Source organism: Pteropus medius, unplaced genomic scaffold (genome assembly GCF_902729225.1).
Source record: "Pteropus medius unplaced genomic scaffold, Ma_sr-lr_union100, whole genome shotgun sequence".
Taxonomy (NCBI): Eukaryota; Metazoa; Chordata; class Mammalia; order Chiroptera; family Pteropodidae; genus Pteropus; species Pteropus medius.
In genome coordinates, this window is record NW_024349800.1 from 45756015 (window position 1) to 45771189 (window position 15175).

The 15175-nt window shown below is 33.4% G+C and overlaps 1 protein-coding gene across 10 annotated transcripts in view; it reads right to left on the reverse strand.

Annotated features, from left to right (window-relative positions):
* Nucleotides 1-4085: 4085 nt before the first annotated feature.
* The window catches only part of BIRC6 (baculoviral IAP repeat containing 6), a 190170-nt gene continuing 179080 nt past the window's right edge, over nt 4086-15175 (reverse strand). For 7 of the 10 annotated variants that reach the window (XM_039887448.1, XM_039887444.1, XM_039887443.1 and 4 more), the window contains 3 exons: nt 10664-10852; nt 7147-7281; nt 4366-5230 (listed from right to left, as the gene is read on the reverse strand). In XM_039887448.1, coding sequence (XP_039743382.1) covers nt 5051-5230; nt 7147-7281; nt 10664-10852 — 504 coding nt within the window. In that variant the 3' untranslated portion in view covers nt 4366-5050. Of the gene's footprint in view, nt 5231-7146; nt 7282-10663; nt 10853-15175 lie in introns of all 10 variants that reach the window. The other 3 variants (XM_039887450.1, XM_039887449.1, XM_039887440.1) reach the window with 1 other exon arrangement.

Below are 15175 nucleotides of genomic sequence, written 5' to 3' on the forward strand. Positions count from 1 at the left end.
ATATGAAATATATCCTAGTAAAACTTTTTTAAAAAGATATTTTCATGTCAATCAGTTAAGTCTACTTCTCCAATCAGCTGATATTGTAGTGGCTGTGGTAATTTGGGGAATGCAGAAAGTTGAGTCGAGGATATATGTAACTTTGCTTTAGTGACATAAGTTTACGTGGTTTGCAGTCATTTCTACAGATAATTAAGGTACTGCTAAACATGCTAGTGTAGGAATGGCTTCCAGGAATGCTCCCACAGCCATCTGTGCTGACCTGTTATGAAACAAAAATGCAGGCTAGAGGTTTGGGAATGAAATAAATAAATGAGTCCCGTGGTGCTCTACACCAGAGGTAGGTGGGGAATAGGAGGGGAACAAGGTTTGAAATGTACAGAGCAAGAAGTTGTCAATGTAAAATTCTTCCAATAACCAGACAACTAAAATTGTGCAAAGATTCAGTCCTCATCGATGCCTGGCCAAAATGAAAATCAACTCCTGACAGGAATATACTTGATTTTTACACAGAGTTTATCACTACAAATCCATGTGGCTTTTTGTTTTTTGATGGGAAACACGGCATAAAGAATTTATGTGTTAGTGGCACACAAACCTGTCAGAATACTATAAATAATGTATATGTCCATGGCAGAGGTTGTATGTTGTATGTATCTCTACCATCAACAATAAAAAACAAATTTTATTCAATCATACTAGAATAATGAATTGTCTTTCTAGTCAATAAAAATATTTTAAAAATTGTGGTCATATGAAGAGGTGATCAAAAATTGCACCCAAGGGAAAAAAAAGATTTTAAAAAGACTGCAGCCAATATACGTAAGAAAAGGTCATTATAAAAATGTGTATCAATTAATAAAAGTATTTCTCTACATTTTGTTGTTTGTTGTATTTTAATTGATGGTCTCTCATTTTAAATAAATATCCAGTTGTGTAATATTTTTAAAAATCTAAAAACAAAAAGGCAATTACATTGTAAAACCAATAGGCAGAAGACAGGTTTGAAGTTAAATTAAAACTACTATTAAGAGTCAAGTGAAGGGCAATAATTAAGAATTTTCATTTAACTTCAGGAAGACAGATAAAAAAAGACCTTTAGATAATTATCCTGTACTTCTGCTCTATATCAATTAATTCAAAATTAAACAAAAATTAAGAGGCCATCTGGGAATAATACATATTAACATCTTAAGACAATGCAAAAAATGGGAAATGGTATAAAGTGATCATGGACAAAATAAAATTCAAATGGTTAATAAACATCAACAATGTTGAAGAAATTCAAATAAAAGCATGTTTGATAATGACAAGTGAAAATATCAGATTAAAAAACTATCATCCCCAGTGCTGGCCAGGGCATGGCATCATTAACTGATACTAGAAGTGTGGATCAATACAGCCTTTTTAGGAAGCAGTTAATCATATATCAAAACCTTTGATCTAGTAATTCTACAATTTATCATAAGAAAATAAAGATATAGACCACGTCTCTTAGAGCATTATTTATAATTAGAAAAACAGAAATAACCTAAATGTCCAACAGTAAGAAATTGATTAAGTACATCATTAATTTGCTTTAATGATAAAAACTGCATAATATAGTTAAAAAGTTAATAAAATTATACATACAACCAATTATATAGAATATAGAAAATGAAAGACAAAAATATCAGAAAATTGTTAATTTTACATTTTGTATTTTTCAGTAGTTTCCCAATTCTCCACAATAGAGCATATAACTATCATTAATAATAATTTTTAAAAACCCTCAATATTACTGTAACCAAAGGAACCTGAGGCCCTGCTATGCCCTCTGATCACCTTGCCCAAGACTGAATCACCAACACACTAGCTTGGGCCAGGCCTCTCATTCCAGCCCTCCTGTTCCCTGGCTGCCTGTTCTAGTTCTATCGAGCTCTCCAAGGTCTGCGGTTGGGTCTGTTCCTGTGTTTAGGTTGACCCAGTGTGTTTCCATCTTGGAATCTTTTGACCTAGCCAGTCCTATTACCTCAAGACTTGAAGCTTGTGTTTTAGCAAACTGATACCATTCTAGCACCCAAGGATGTATCAGAGTATTAACTTTTAATTGTGGAAAAGTACACGTTATGGTGAAAAAATGCAAACGTAGTAATTTGTCTACTAAATAATCAGCTCTGGTTTAAGGAATGGCCAGTAATACCTGGCTGGAGACCAACCCTTGCTTCTGTTCAGTGCTGCTCAAGTCATGGTCTACAGATTGCTACCAGTTGGCAATGGACTAAAAACAGAAAGTGAGGGTAAGTAATGTGACAATACTGCAACATTTTCATTGTATTTTGCTAAGTATTGGTTTCTAATGGAAAGGAGGGATAACCAAAAACCTTGGCCCTTTATCCATTTAAGACACACTAACTGCCAACAACTCACCATATCCATCTTATCCTACCTACATAAACCAAATATAGGTCATCAAAGAATAAAATGGTTACAGTTCTACATTTGTCTTTGAAGATACTGGTCTTAATGCTGGAATAGTACCTAAGCAGCTTTTTGTACTTTTAAGATAACGCCTTCATAGTTCATTCTCTGCACGTGCTCTTGGTCCTAGGCCATCTTGTGTGTGCTGGTGTCTGGTCCATCCTTTTCCAAGGCCTCCACCCTCGCCCTTCCTCCACTGGCTCCTAGGTCTGCAAACATACTGAAGTTATTCTCACACCGACAAATATGCATTTCCTCAAGTTCTGTCCATTGTCCCTTCCTATCCACTCAATTGTTCTAGTTCATGACATACCACCTGGACCCTAGAGTGGGCTCCGAATCAATTTCCTTGCCTTCTGACAGTTGGCAGAATGATCTTCCCAAAACACAATGTAACAGGCTGCTCCCCTAATTAACTCACCTTGAGAGCTCTCCACCAGGTTGGTGGCACAGCTTAGCAGGACAAACAAGGTCTCCCATGACCCAACCCCTTGCATCTTTCCAACACTACAGCCTCCTTCCCAACCATCCCCACTTTTTCTCCTAGAATCCAATAGTATCTAATGTGGTGCTATTAACTTGAGCTCTCCTTTTGCTGTGTCTGGCATAACTTCTCCCTGCCTGGCTAACTTCTTTATCCTCACCCTTCAAGACAACAAATCTTTCTTCAGGAAGCTCTCCCTGACTGTATCACCTTAGTGGCCATCAACACTTACCTGAGGCGTCCCTCCTCTGTGCTCCCAACAGTATCCTGTCAATAACCCTGTAAGAGAACTTACCATATGTTTTCATGTTTGTCATTCAACTCTCAAGTAGAGGAACCTGTATGTAGTTAGCACAAAGTGAGTGCGCAAATGTTTGCTGGCATAGTCTGGATTCCAGACAGAACCATTTTAATGTTATCGGTCTCAAATTTAGACTTTTAAGTCTTGGATTTTTAAAAACATGAATTGGACTTTAAAGTACTGGTATTGTTACTTTCCTTTTAAAAACTAGCATTCTGAGGACTAACAATGTGGAGTGGGGATAAGGACCCAACCTTATTTTAATGATTAGAAATAAAAATTCAAAATCGGAGGCAAACAATACACTTGATAGCAGCTTTGATCATCCATCCTGATGAGACCCTACAGACCAAAAAACAAACAAAAGACTGCAGGATTGATGACTGTCCTTTTACTTCTTTTTGCTGATGGTTTTATACTTAGATTTTAGTTAGCATGCCTGTGGGTAACATTTAATTGACTCTTCCTTCTCATAAATTGACTCTGTCATTCTTGGTGTAGCTCACCACCCACGAGACTCAACATTATGTGTTTGAGAACCTTTGATTTCCTGGTCACATACTGTTTGTCCCTTCTTCATCCATGTGTAAGGAGCTCTGTACCTTGTAGTTCCCCTTTTTTCTTGAGAGAGCAACTCACTGTTCAGGATAGTTTCTCCTGGTCAGCTCCAGAGCCAGGGTTCCCACACACTGTCAAGAATCACTTTAGCTTTTATTTTGTGATAACAGGTATTGGAAAAATATCTTTTCCTTTCCCATGCTTAGGTCTTGAAAGTGTCCAATTTTTTATAAAAATAGCATTTCACACATGGCAAACTGTTTTAGAAATAAGACATACTAATACGCCTAAATCTTTATTTATTTGTCTCTAGGATTAATTTGCATGAAAATGAGCCTAAATGGCAGGTACAGAATATACTGTAACAGCACCAGAAAGGTACATCCTCTCTGCTCTACAGAGCCTCAGTGTTTAATACATACATGTGACTTCAGTAATAAAACCAGAGTCCAGGAAAAAAAGAGCCCTTTAGGAAGAAAATCAGTTTAAGAGTGACTTTTCAAATTGACCTTTCCTTTTCACATACTTAAATTCAAATAATGGATACATTCACAAGCCCAAATGTTGGCGTAGAATAAAATCATGTTCATTTATTTTTTTCTGCATCTTAGAATTAGAAGGCATAAAATTAAATATGTTGAATGTAATAAATTCATCCATACAAGTGCAAGTCTCCAGCTATAATGCATTTTATGGCAGATTTATCATTTTAAAAATGTACCAGTAAATCAAAAAAGAGGGAGTATGTCCATTTAACTTTTATTGAAGTGTATGTAGGAGGTCTTCTGAAATCAAATATATGAGCATGAAGATATGGCCAAACATAAAATCTATCAAATTCAGTGAAAAGTTGCTGACTTTAAATAGTAGTTGTAAGAATGACCAATATATATTCTTTGTTAACAACCTCTCACTCTACAGTAAAAAAAAAAAATAAACATTCAGTAAACATTCTTTCCTAAGGTAGTTTCCCTTATATATCAGTGATTTATCCATTTCTTTGTATACACAAATTTGTTCAACATACCAATCAGTGGTTCTCACAATTGAAAAATAAAAGCACAAAAAAGTTTACACTCTTGTACAGGTAAAATAAAGATCACCTTGAATTAAACTGAATCTCCTTAAGGGCATTGTATAGTTTCAGTTTCATTACCTATTACATAATTAGTTTCTTACATACAAATATTGACATATTTGGCTTGTGCTTCAAAGCCTTGTGTCTATGAAGTCCATGTCAATGCAGCTCATAATTTGAAGTCACTGGGGAGTTCGTTACTGCTGCTGGGTTTGACCTGATCGTGCACCAGAGTCTCCTCAGCACCTGCTGTGGCACTGCACATCTCCGAGGCATCATTGGCATCAGGGTCCAGGCCTTCAGGACAGGGAAGTTTTAGCAGCTCTTCCCGGAGCTGAGCAGTGTGACGCTGCACAGGGGAAAATGAGTGAGTTTAGAACTGTGAACTCAGGGATTTTAACACACATCATCTGAAGGAGGAAATGAGTTTAAAATAAAATCTAAAGCATAGGCCTACATATATTTATTGAGCACTTTCCTGATACTAGCTATTATACCAAAGAGTGAACAAAATTGGAAAAAATGTCTCAAAATAACTGATGTTGTCAAAAAGCCCTGAGTACTATGCCTGCAGACCTTAAGCCTGTACAGAAACAGCAACAGATGACTTACAGGATACCATTCATTTGTACATAGATTCTCTTAAATGAGAGTAACCTCTTGACTTGTAATACATGTTGCCTCTAGTTAAACATTTTTGAGAGAATTTATGGCAAGTCCATAAATTAAAATAAACCCACTATTATTTTAGTGAATGAAAACCCAGTATTTACCGGGTACTAAGCCCTATGTAGAATGTTTGTAAAATGTTTCACACGAATTGTCTCAATGTCACTTACGGTTCAGAATAAACCTTAGAAATAACTATCATCAGAATTTCTTTTAAACTAAGCTTAAACTTGGGATGTTACAAAAGCTTATACTGAATCATCTAATTTAAAAGTCATGGCAGACTTCTTCTATAAAGTGAAACTAAAGCTGAAAATTGAATGGAAGTAAGCTACTGAGCAAATGAAAAGTAGAGTGAAAAATAAGCATTTGTAAAGGTCTGGGGGAAAGAAAGAGATGAACGAACAGAGAAGTGAGCCAGGTCACTGGCTTTGAGATCTGGAGAATGAGTAACTTTAGGAGAATGGACGTTAAACTGCAAAAGGTTAATTAGTGAGAGGGTGGTTTTACAATCGAGGCAGAAGTTAGTGCTCTAGTTTGACAGTAAAAGAGAGAAAGAGTTTTATAATAATAGGGACAAAATAAAACTAGCTTGGGGATGCAGCAAGTGTTAAAGAGGAAAATAATTTCCTTTTTAGAAGTTTTTTAAAATGGAAAATTTCAAGCATATACAAAAATGGACAGAATATAAACTCCCACGTATTGTTCTACATGGCTTCAACAATTATCAACTCACGACCAGTCTAGTTTCATCTATACCCCCCAATACCTGCCCCTTTTCTTTTTGACGCAAACCTCAGACATCATGTGGTTTTTCATTCATAAATATTCCTGTATGTAACTCAAAAAGACAAGGATATTTTTTGAAACCATACTTAAAAAATGAATACATCTTTATTATCATCATCCTCTCATTTTAAGTGAAGACAGTTTTAAAGTGAGAAGGAAAAGAACCAGTAGATGTGGAAAAAATTGAAGATAAAAGAGGAAAGATAATTGGTGGAGAATAAAAGGAACAGAGTTAAGCAGGGATGGATATTATGAAGCAGGGAAAATTCGGTGGTTAATGAAGGAATGAGTCCCATATAGAAAAAAAATTTCCCAAACCTTCCTATTTTACATTTCCATTTTGTGAATGCCCAAGTTGAAAACAATTGCTCACCTCCCCCTAAACAAGGTTTATATCAAAGACACTTCCACTAATGAAATGTTGGAGGCATTACAGCTACCACCTCCGTCATTACTCAAAGTAATAAAATTCCAGAAGGTCAGAGGCCTAGGGAAAAGCTAAAGGAATAAAAATATGTCATTTGCAAAGCACATGTGGTGTCATCACCTTCAAACAATTGTATAAAACTCTGTACAGAGTTCAGCCCCTGTATCGATTTTTAATTTTAAGAACTGTCGATTCAATGTCAAAACTGAGCGTATCTTTTCTATAGACTTTTGGGTAGCAATTTAGGCCTCTGAACTTAAAAATTTTACGTTTCTTTGATTCTCTCCCACCCTTTAGCATCTGGTGGCCATGGTTCTGTCAATAAATATACAACTCCTCTTTTAAAGCAACCAAGGGCTCATGTCAAAAGACTTACTCACCTTGAGAGCTGCTGCATGGTGAGACATAGTTCTGCCCACCCGCTTATCACTGCTGTACTGCTGGATGTCAGCAATCCACTCCTCACACTGGGCCATGATCTCAACTCTTTTCAAGTAAAAATGTTTGTGTATAACCTTAAGAATAAAACAAATGACAGAACAAAAATATATTCAGGTAAGAAATTAAAAAACAAAATGTGTGGCATTACAAAGAAATGAAATTTAAAAGATACTGCAATGGTTTTCTCTCCATAAAACTCAATTTAATGAACTCTATGTAACAGGGAAAAATCAGGTTTATGACATCAGATGACAGGTGTGGAAATGCCCAGTTCTATAGCAGAAAATAATACCCAATGCTAATCAGATATTCAAACATTAATCCTAGTCAGAGAGAATAAGTCATATATAATGCATCTACTCAAAAGGTGAATGTAAGTGAACAAATAAATGACCAGCAGAGAAGAACTAGAAAAGCATTGACAAGAGAAAATATGTCAAAATTTCTATCTTTAAAAGAGAACTCAAAGAATACCTAGATAAACTAAAGATATTCCAAATGTCAAAGGCATTCAAAACAGAGCCCTAAAAAGGCACTATTATTACTTTCTTAACTGTATCTTCTGGTTAACTAATGGATAGGATTTTATGAAGTTAAATTTCCTTCTAGTAATTGTGGTTTACATTTGGGATAAAAAAAAAAATCTCTTTGAAAATTTAAGTATAATTTCTTCTTGTGTAAGTAGAAATCTGTTTCTGACAAATTTAAGTTAGAAAACAGATTTGGAAATATTAAATCAACCTGTAAATATTATTCTGTGTTCTGGGTGAGCTGATACATTGTCTAATGAAGGTATATCCTCTAAAGAAAAGGAAATAATACCTAGATGGGAAAAATCATTGGGAAACCCTGGGAATGGACGTAAAACACCAATAAGATCCTATTACTCTGAACGGTTATTGCATTTTGATGCACATAGGGATAAACAGTGAATAAGACAGAACCTGACATGAAAACCATGATAACTGCAGAACCATAGGGGAAGTGAGTGCACCAGGAAAAAAGTACTTAAAAAAAACAAACAAAAAATTTCAGGGAATTCAAAGAAGAGCGAGTCACATCTGATTGGGAAAATTAGGAAAGCACTCATGGACAAGGGATGTCCCCTTTAATATGAGCTAGCTTCTAAAGGATAAGGATTATTGTTTCAAATTATACTTACTTGCTTCTGGTAAAAGTCATCCCCCAACTCTGAATTCCCTGTATTAACGGTTTATTCTTCCAGAAAAAAAAGGTTTTTATGCATGAACCAACAAATTATACATTGACTGAGCATATGTACTTATACATTTTCTTCGATACCTTTTAAAATTAAAGTTTAACATATACAGAAAAGTGCACAAATCATATGTGTACAATTAGACACATTTTCCCACAGTGAAAACACTACTATAATCTCTATATAGATAAGAAACAACATTACCAAGCCTGCCAGAAGACTCCCTCTGCTACCTCTCATCATTCATTAATCCTCATTCAAAGGAATATATTATCCTGAATCCTTCAAGCCTAAATTAGTTTTACTCTTTTCTGAATTTTCTATAAATGGAATCATATGGAATGTACTCTTTTGTGCCTAGATTCTGATGCTCTATGTTGTGTTTATGGTATTTGTCCATGTTAACGTGTGCAGCAGTTTATTCATTTACACAGCTGTGCTCCATTTTATAAATACTCCATAATTTGTTTATTCATTCTGTTGATGGACAATTGGGCTGTTTCCAATTTTTAGCAATTATGAATAATGCTATGAGCTTTCTCTGTACCCAATATGTACACAATTGTTATTGAAAATATACCAAGGAGTAGAACTGCTAGTCATAGGGCATATACTCAGCTTATCGGATCCTGTCAAAGAGTTTTCCAAAAAGGCTATACCTGTTTATATTCCTATTGGAAGTGTATCTGAGTTCCAGCTGCTCCCACGCATCCTAACATTTGGTCTCAAAAGCCTTTAAAAAGTTAGTGATGCTGAAAAATAAATAGGTAGGGGCCAGACAATGCAGGGCCTTGTAGGCCACGGTACAGACTTTGGGGTTTCTTATTCACAGAGTGGGAAGCCACTGGAGTGAGATCATCCGATTATGTGTGGAAATAATTGTAGAGGGACAAAAGTGGAAGCAGAGAAACCAGTCAGAAAACTACTTCCACAGTCCAAGCACGCGATAATGGTGGCTTGAAATAGACTGGCCATGATTAAGACAGTTTTACCACCAAGTTTTGATTGTGTTTTGAAGAGTGGAACCAACAAGATTTGTCAATAGAGTCAATATGATATGTGAAAAAAAGAATGAAGTCACAGATGGTTAAAGTTTTGGGCTTAGATGATGGTGCTTTTGCGTGAGAGGGAGGAAGGAAGAAACAGGATTTCAGTTTTAAACAGTGTTAAATACATTTATCCTTGTGTTCTGAGTACCTAGTGCAGTGCCTAATAATAGTTTACATTCAACAGAGCTGCAAAATAAATAAGTAACCTAAGCTTGAAGGAAAGAATATTGTGCTTAAGAGCACAGATAATTACATATTTGTTATTTCCTATAATATTAAGAAAAGTGATTGTCCATAGCTTTTCAAGGTAAAATGCAAGCCTTTCCAAAAACAAAATACCCAACTTTGTCAAAGTGTAAATTCATTTAGTAATAACAAAATGAAGGAAGAAATATTCTTTCTATATTCCTTCAGAGTACATTCATCAATGCTATTTGATAAAGAGGAGAACTTCAGGTATGTTACACATAGTAGTCACACATAATATTTGCTTAGCTATAGTAAAGATCAATTTTATGTCAGGTAAATATGCCAATTATTCCCCTAAAACACTGAGTTTCTAGCACGATTAAGCAATTGATGATCAAGGGACATAATTTAAAAAAAAAAAATATTTCATGACAAAGTTAAAGTAAGATGTGATAAAATAATCGCATACTGACAGGTGAGAAAGACAATATTTTACTTAGACTATTGAGGGACAACTAACCACAGAAAAAGAGCCGTGCTTCAGGACATGGTGAAATAAAATCACTTGATACTATCAAGACAGGTTTCAGAAACTTCCTAGGTCCAACTTATCCCTGAGGAAAATACCTTTTCTTCAATATTCACACACAGATATATTAGTATCAGGGCAAAGTTTCTATTTGCAAGATGACTTAAAAAAGCATCTTAAATCTAATAAATTTTATGAGAAATATTTTAGTAATATACCTAGACAGCTGCTAGTAGAATAACTATTAAAAATAAGGAATTAATAAAACGGTCCCCAAATATAGTCAGACGCCTTTTAGGAAGTAGGTGGTTTTAAAATTCATCTCTATTACATTATTACTGATTTATAATAATTAAGCTGTACAGTTTAGTATACTGAAGATAGTCTAAATATAAATGCAAGTACAATACTAATAAACTATATTCCATAATGTCTTTAATAAAGTATTTCATTAATTTTATTAAATATACCTCTTTAAAACATGGTGAAGGGTTTCTGATTTGTTCGAGCATTGCCCACTTAACCGTTGCTTGTCGAATGTTTCCATCATATTCTCGAGAACTCTGTGTGCCACTGGGAGTGCCTCTAGACCGTTCATATCCTGGTTCATTAAAATAAGGCTCAGCTACTAATATAAGGGACTGAACAGATACCAACACCTGAGGAACAAAGAAATAAAGAATAGTTATAATGGGAAATTTTACTAGCAGTAAACCCATATCTTGCTTTATCTACTAGGAGTCTTTTAATATATGCTTCCACATATTTTTATCACCATAAAATTGATGTCAATAATGATAACATTAAAATACTTTATTAAAACAAATTAAAATAGGAACAGTAGTCTTATATCTTATGTTTTATCTTCTTGAATCCTTGAAAATAAAAATAAAAAAAGTCTATTTCCTAAAATTGCTAAAAAACATTAATAAATATCGCATATCAATTTAAACATTATTATGCTCAAATTGTTCTTACTCTTAAAGAGCATAAAGCTAATCTTGTACTCTTAACACTCATTTGTAAGGAAAACTATGCATTAGGCACTCTTCATTTTTATCCCAAAGAAAACTGACTTCTTCCACAATAACACAAAAACCTTATTGCTGAAAACTCTTATTGGCAAGATGACATGGCTCTAAGACCACCTCTGATCCCCATTTATAAAACAGAGAGCTTTTTTCTCCAGATGTAACCATTTCTTAGCTAATGTAACATTGCTACCTAATGTATCTATGTAACTAGCTAATATAATATCTTTGGAGGCAGGAAAACATTAGATACCATCTGCCTGCTTCATAAATCAAAAAAGAGTAACAGCAATTGGACTTTTATTAGATTATTAAAACAATGTCACAGGATATATTTTCTTAGAAATTTTTTAATGTGTGAACTTAACACTTGAAAAATATAACCTAAGAATAGATAAGGTTAAACATGAACTAGAGTGACAACGGTTTTGAGGGGTCAACTAGAGAAAAAGAAATTTAACCTGTATAATTCTGAGGCAAGAATCTCCTATTTTTTTAAAGTTTCTGAAACCAAATATATCATTGAAGGAATGTGATTTTCCTATGGCTATATACTTCCCTCTTTCACATCTGCACTTGGGAAAGTTATTTCCAGGACACAGTTATTAGTTCCTTTCCCACTCCCTCTTAGTCTTCCTCTTCTATTAATATAAGTAAGATCCAATCCCCATTTTTTGACAAAGGCAGAGAAAGAATTTAAATTAAAAACCCATCACAAATCTATAACATAGGACTCGTTTATTTATTTAACCTCACCTTCTTTGAGACAAAACATAGTTTCATAAATCTCAGGCAGTTGAAGATTCAAATATTTAAGTTTCAGATTCATAGCATATTTGGTTTAAAACGGCTAAATGAAATAAAGGAAACTTAAAGATTGGATGTTTTGCATAGGCAACTCAGAAAATTACAGATGAGAAATAAATTTGGGTGTAAATTATTATCTGCATACATTGGACTATAAAGTTTGCATCATCAAAATATCAATATTACTTGGAACTAAATTCAAACAATTTATAACATGGGTTTCTTTATCATTGGGTGACATTATCATGTATTTACTTTTTAAAGGCATCTTCTATTTACTTTTTAAATATTACCTTTCTGGAAGTATATAAATGCCACTTTATTTTTCTTCAGTGTACTCAACTATTCATAATGTCGATTTTATGGAATTTCTGGAGCCTTAGATTATATAACCTGTTATGTCATTTTATTTTACAGCATATTTTATTGTAGCCAATAAAACACTGAGCATGAAAAAACAGTAAATTAATAAATTCTTTGAAAAACAATTTCTCTTTTTTAAAAGGATTTAGTTTCAATTATTAAAAATAATAGGATTTACCTAGCTCTGAGAAAAACTGTATAATATTTGAAGTCAGAGACCACAGTAGGCAGAGTAATATATCCCCTCAGAATTTATTTTTTGGTCATCTGTAAAATAAGGATAATACCTTACATTATAGGATGACTGTGAGAATTAAATAAACGTTTTTGTTTTTGTTTTTGTTTTTGTTTTCAGGGAGAGGTAAAGTAGTAGTGCTCTAAGTTTAATTAATACATGGTAGCTATTCTATCTTAGAGTAAAAATGACAGTAAGCCTCCAGAAGATAGTAAAATGTAAAACAAAATCACTTCCGCTCTAAAAGTATTTTTATCTAAATAATAGGGGCATGCAAAAAAGCAGCAAGTATGAGTTCTATTTTAATCAACGAAAATTAATTAAAAGAGCTACCCAGATTCAAATAAAAAAACAACAGTATTTATCATAGCTACATCTTGCCAAAGTGTTTTCTTAAAATGAGTTGAAAATGGAGGGGTAATTAGCCAGAAAATACTCACTGCATTCCATAGTATATTATATACATATGATTATATTTATGTTAACTTAATAATAAACAGAATATATTTTCATTCCATAACGTAGGTTCACCAATTCTTAGTCAATTCTTTGATATTTTCGTAAAGTCAAAGTGACTTTTACTCATAGGCTGAATTTACTGTCTCTCCTTCATATTAGCATCCACAAAACTGCAAGAAGTTCTTATTATAATTTGTTCAAGAACTAACTAAATCAAGACCATATAACGGCTTCCTTTTACTTTGTCAAAACAAAAATTTTAACCCTGTTGTATGGTCTTCTACCAGGCCACTGCCACTCAACTGGTTAGCAATATAGTATCCTACAATTTCGTATATGCATTTGGTCACTAGATTCCTACCACTAACCATTCTCACAACTATTCTTATCTTTAGAATATCCACCAGATTGCCACATTCCTCCTCCTATCCTACTCTCATTAGGAATTATTAACTTCTGATTTCCTGTATTTTCATGTTATGTCTGTCCTGTCAAGGATTTAATTCTTTGACTTGGTACAGTATAGCAGATATTTCAAAAACAGGAAAGTACAGAGAATGCAATCTAAAACGTTAATTTGCAATAAGAAATTCTATCATGATATTATAACATCTTTGGGAGTGAAAAAAAGGAACACTCTTAATTAGTAAAATGCTTTAAGCCTTTCAAAACAGTAGGTACTTGCCTGTATGGAAAATTATGTTATTGAGTAGGATTGTAATTGGTGGCTGATTTTGGAACTTTCCATTTAAGAAAAATGGTAGTATGTATTTCACATTTATTACCATTTATAAGTGGTTGATTATCTGAACCATTAAATATGTTTAACTCCTCCTGCATATAACATCTTTATTAACATCCAATTGGAACAAACTACTTACAAAGTATTAAAAGGATATTAATAATTTACGTTCACTGAAGCAACCTTAAAAACCAGTTACACAGGCAATGCCAAAATCTGGTGCTACTAATAAAATGTAATAATTCTTGCTGACAATTCTAATAAAATGACTTTTCACTTTAAATTATGTAAATAGTCAAGACTATACTATGTTACTACTAGACATGAGACCTACGGCATAAGACTAAAAACTGTGATATTTTTATGCAAATAAATACTCCTTTAAGAGTCTCACTAGTAAGAAATAAAGCAATTCTAACAATGCTTGTCACTATTCAAAATATTTTGGGTATTTCTAAAGTTGTATATAACCTTTAGAAATATTTGTGGAAGATTTTCAATCTGGCAAAAGTACTTTTATCTTTTGTGCACGTGTGATAAATAAAAGTGTAAAACATCTTGGGTCTCAAAATCTAACTAAAAAGAAATTAATTCTTCCTAAGGCTGTGTAGTCTGCTTCTAAAAGAAGTTTCTAATTCATGATAAAAATATGCAACAAACTAGAAGAGGGGAATGTCCTCAACACAATGACGGGAATTTATGAAAAACCCACAGCTCACATCATATTCAGTGGGAAAGGCTGAAAGATTCGCCACCGCCTACCCCCCTACCCCGCAAAGATCTGGAAGAAGACAGTGCTTCTCAGTCTTGCCACAGAAAAGACAGACCCTCCTCTCGTTCCTGACCAAGTCAAATTCATCACAAATCTAGAAACCTAAATATATGAAATATAAAGAAAGTCATATACTAACAGCATTATTTATAAAACTAAAAAGACAGAATTAAAATATTTAGTTAATAATGGAGAAAATAGTTCAATTATAGTATAAAACTCAAAAGATTATTATACATAGCAATTAGAGATTGTAAAAATGTAATTTAAAAATGGATATATGCTCTAAGGTTAAGTGAACAGAGAGGTATACAAATAATTTATCTGTAAATTATGTATATTATGATTATGTAAACTATGTATATGACAAAAAACCTTAAAAGGAATAGATAAAAAAAAGATCATTTTTATGTGTGGTAATTAAGTTTCCAAACTTGTGAAATTTAAACTCTGAATATGTTCCTTTATTTCACACAATTTTTGGTATATAATATAGATATATAGGCAATATAAAAGTTGAAAGCAAATCAAATTTTAAATTAAAAAACTGTGAAAATTAATTATAAATTTATT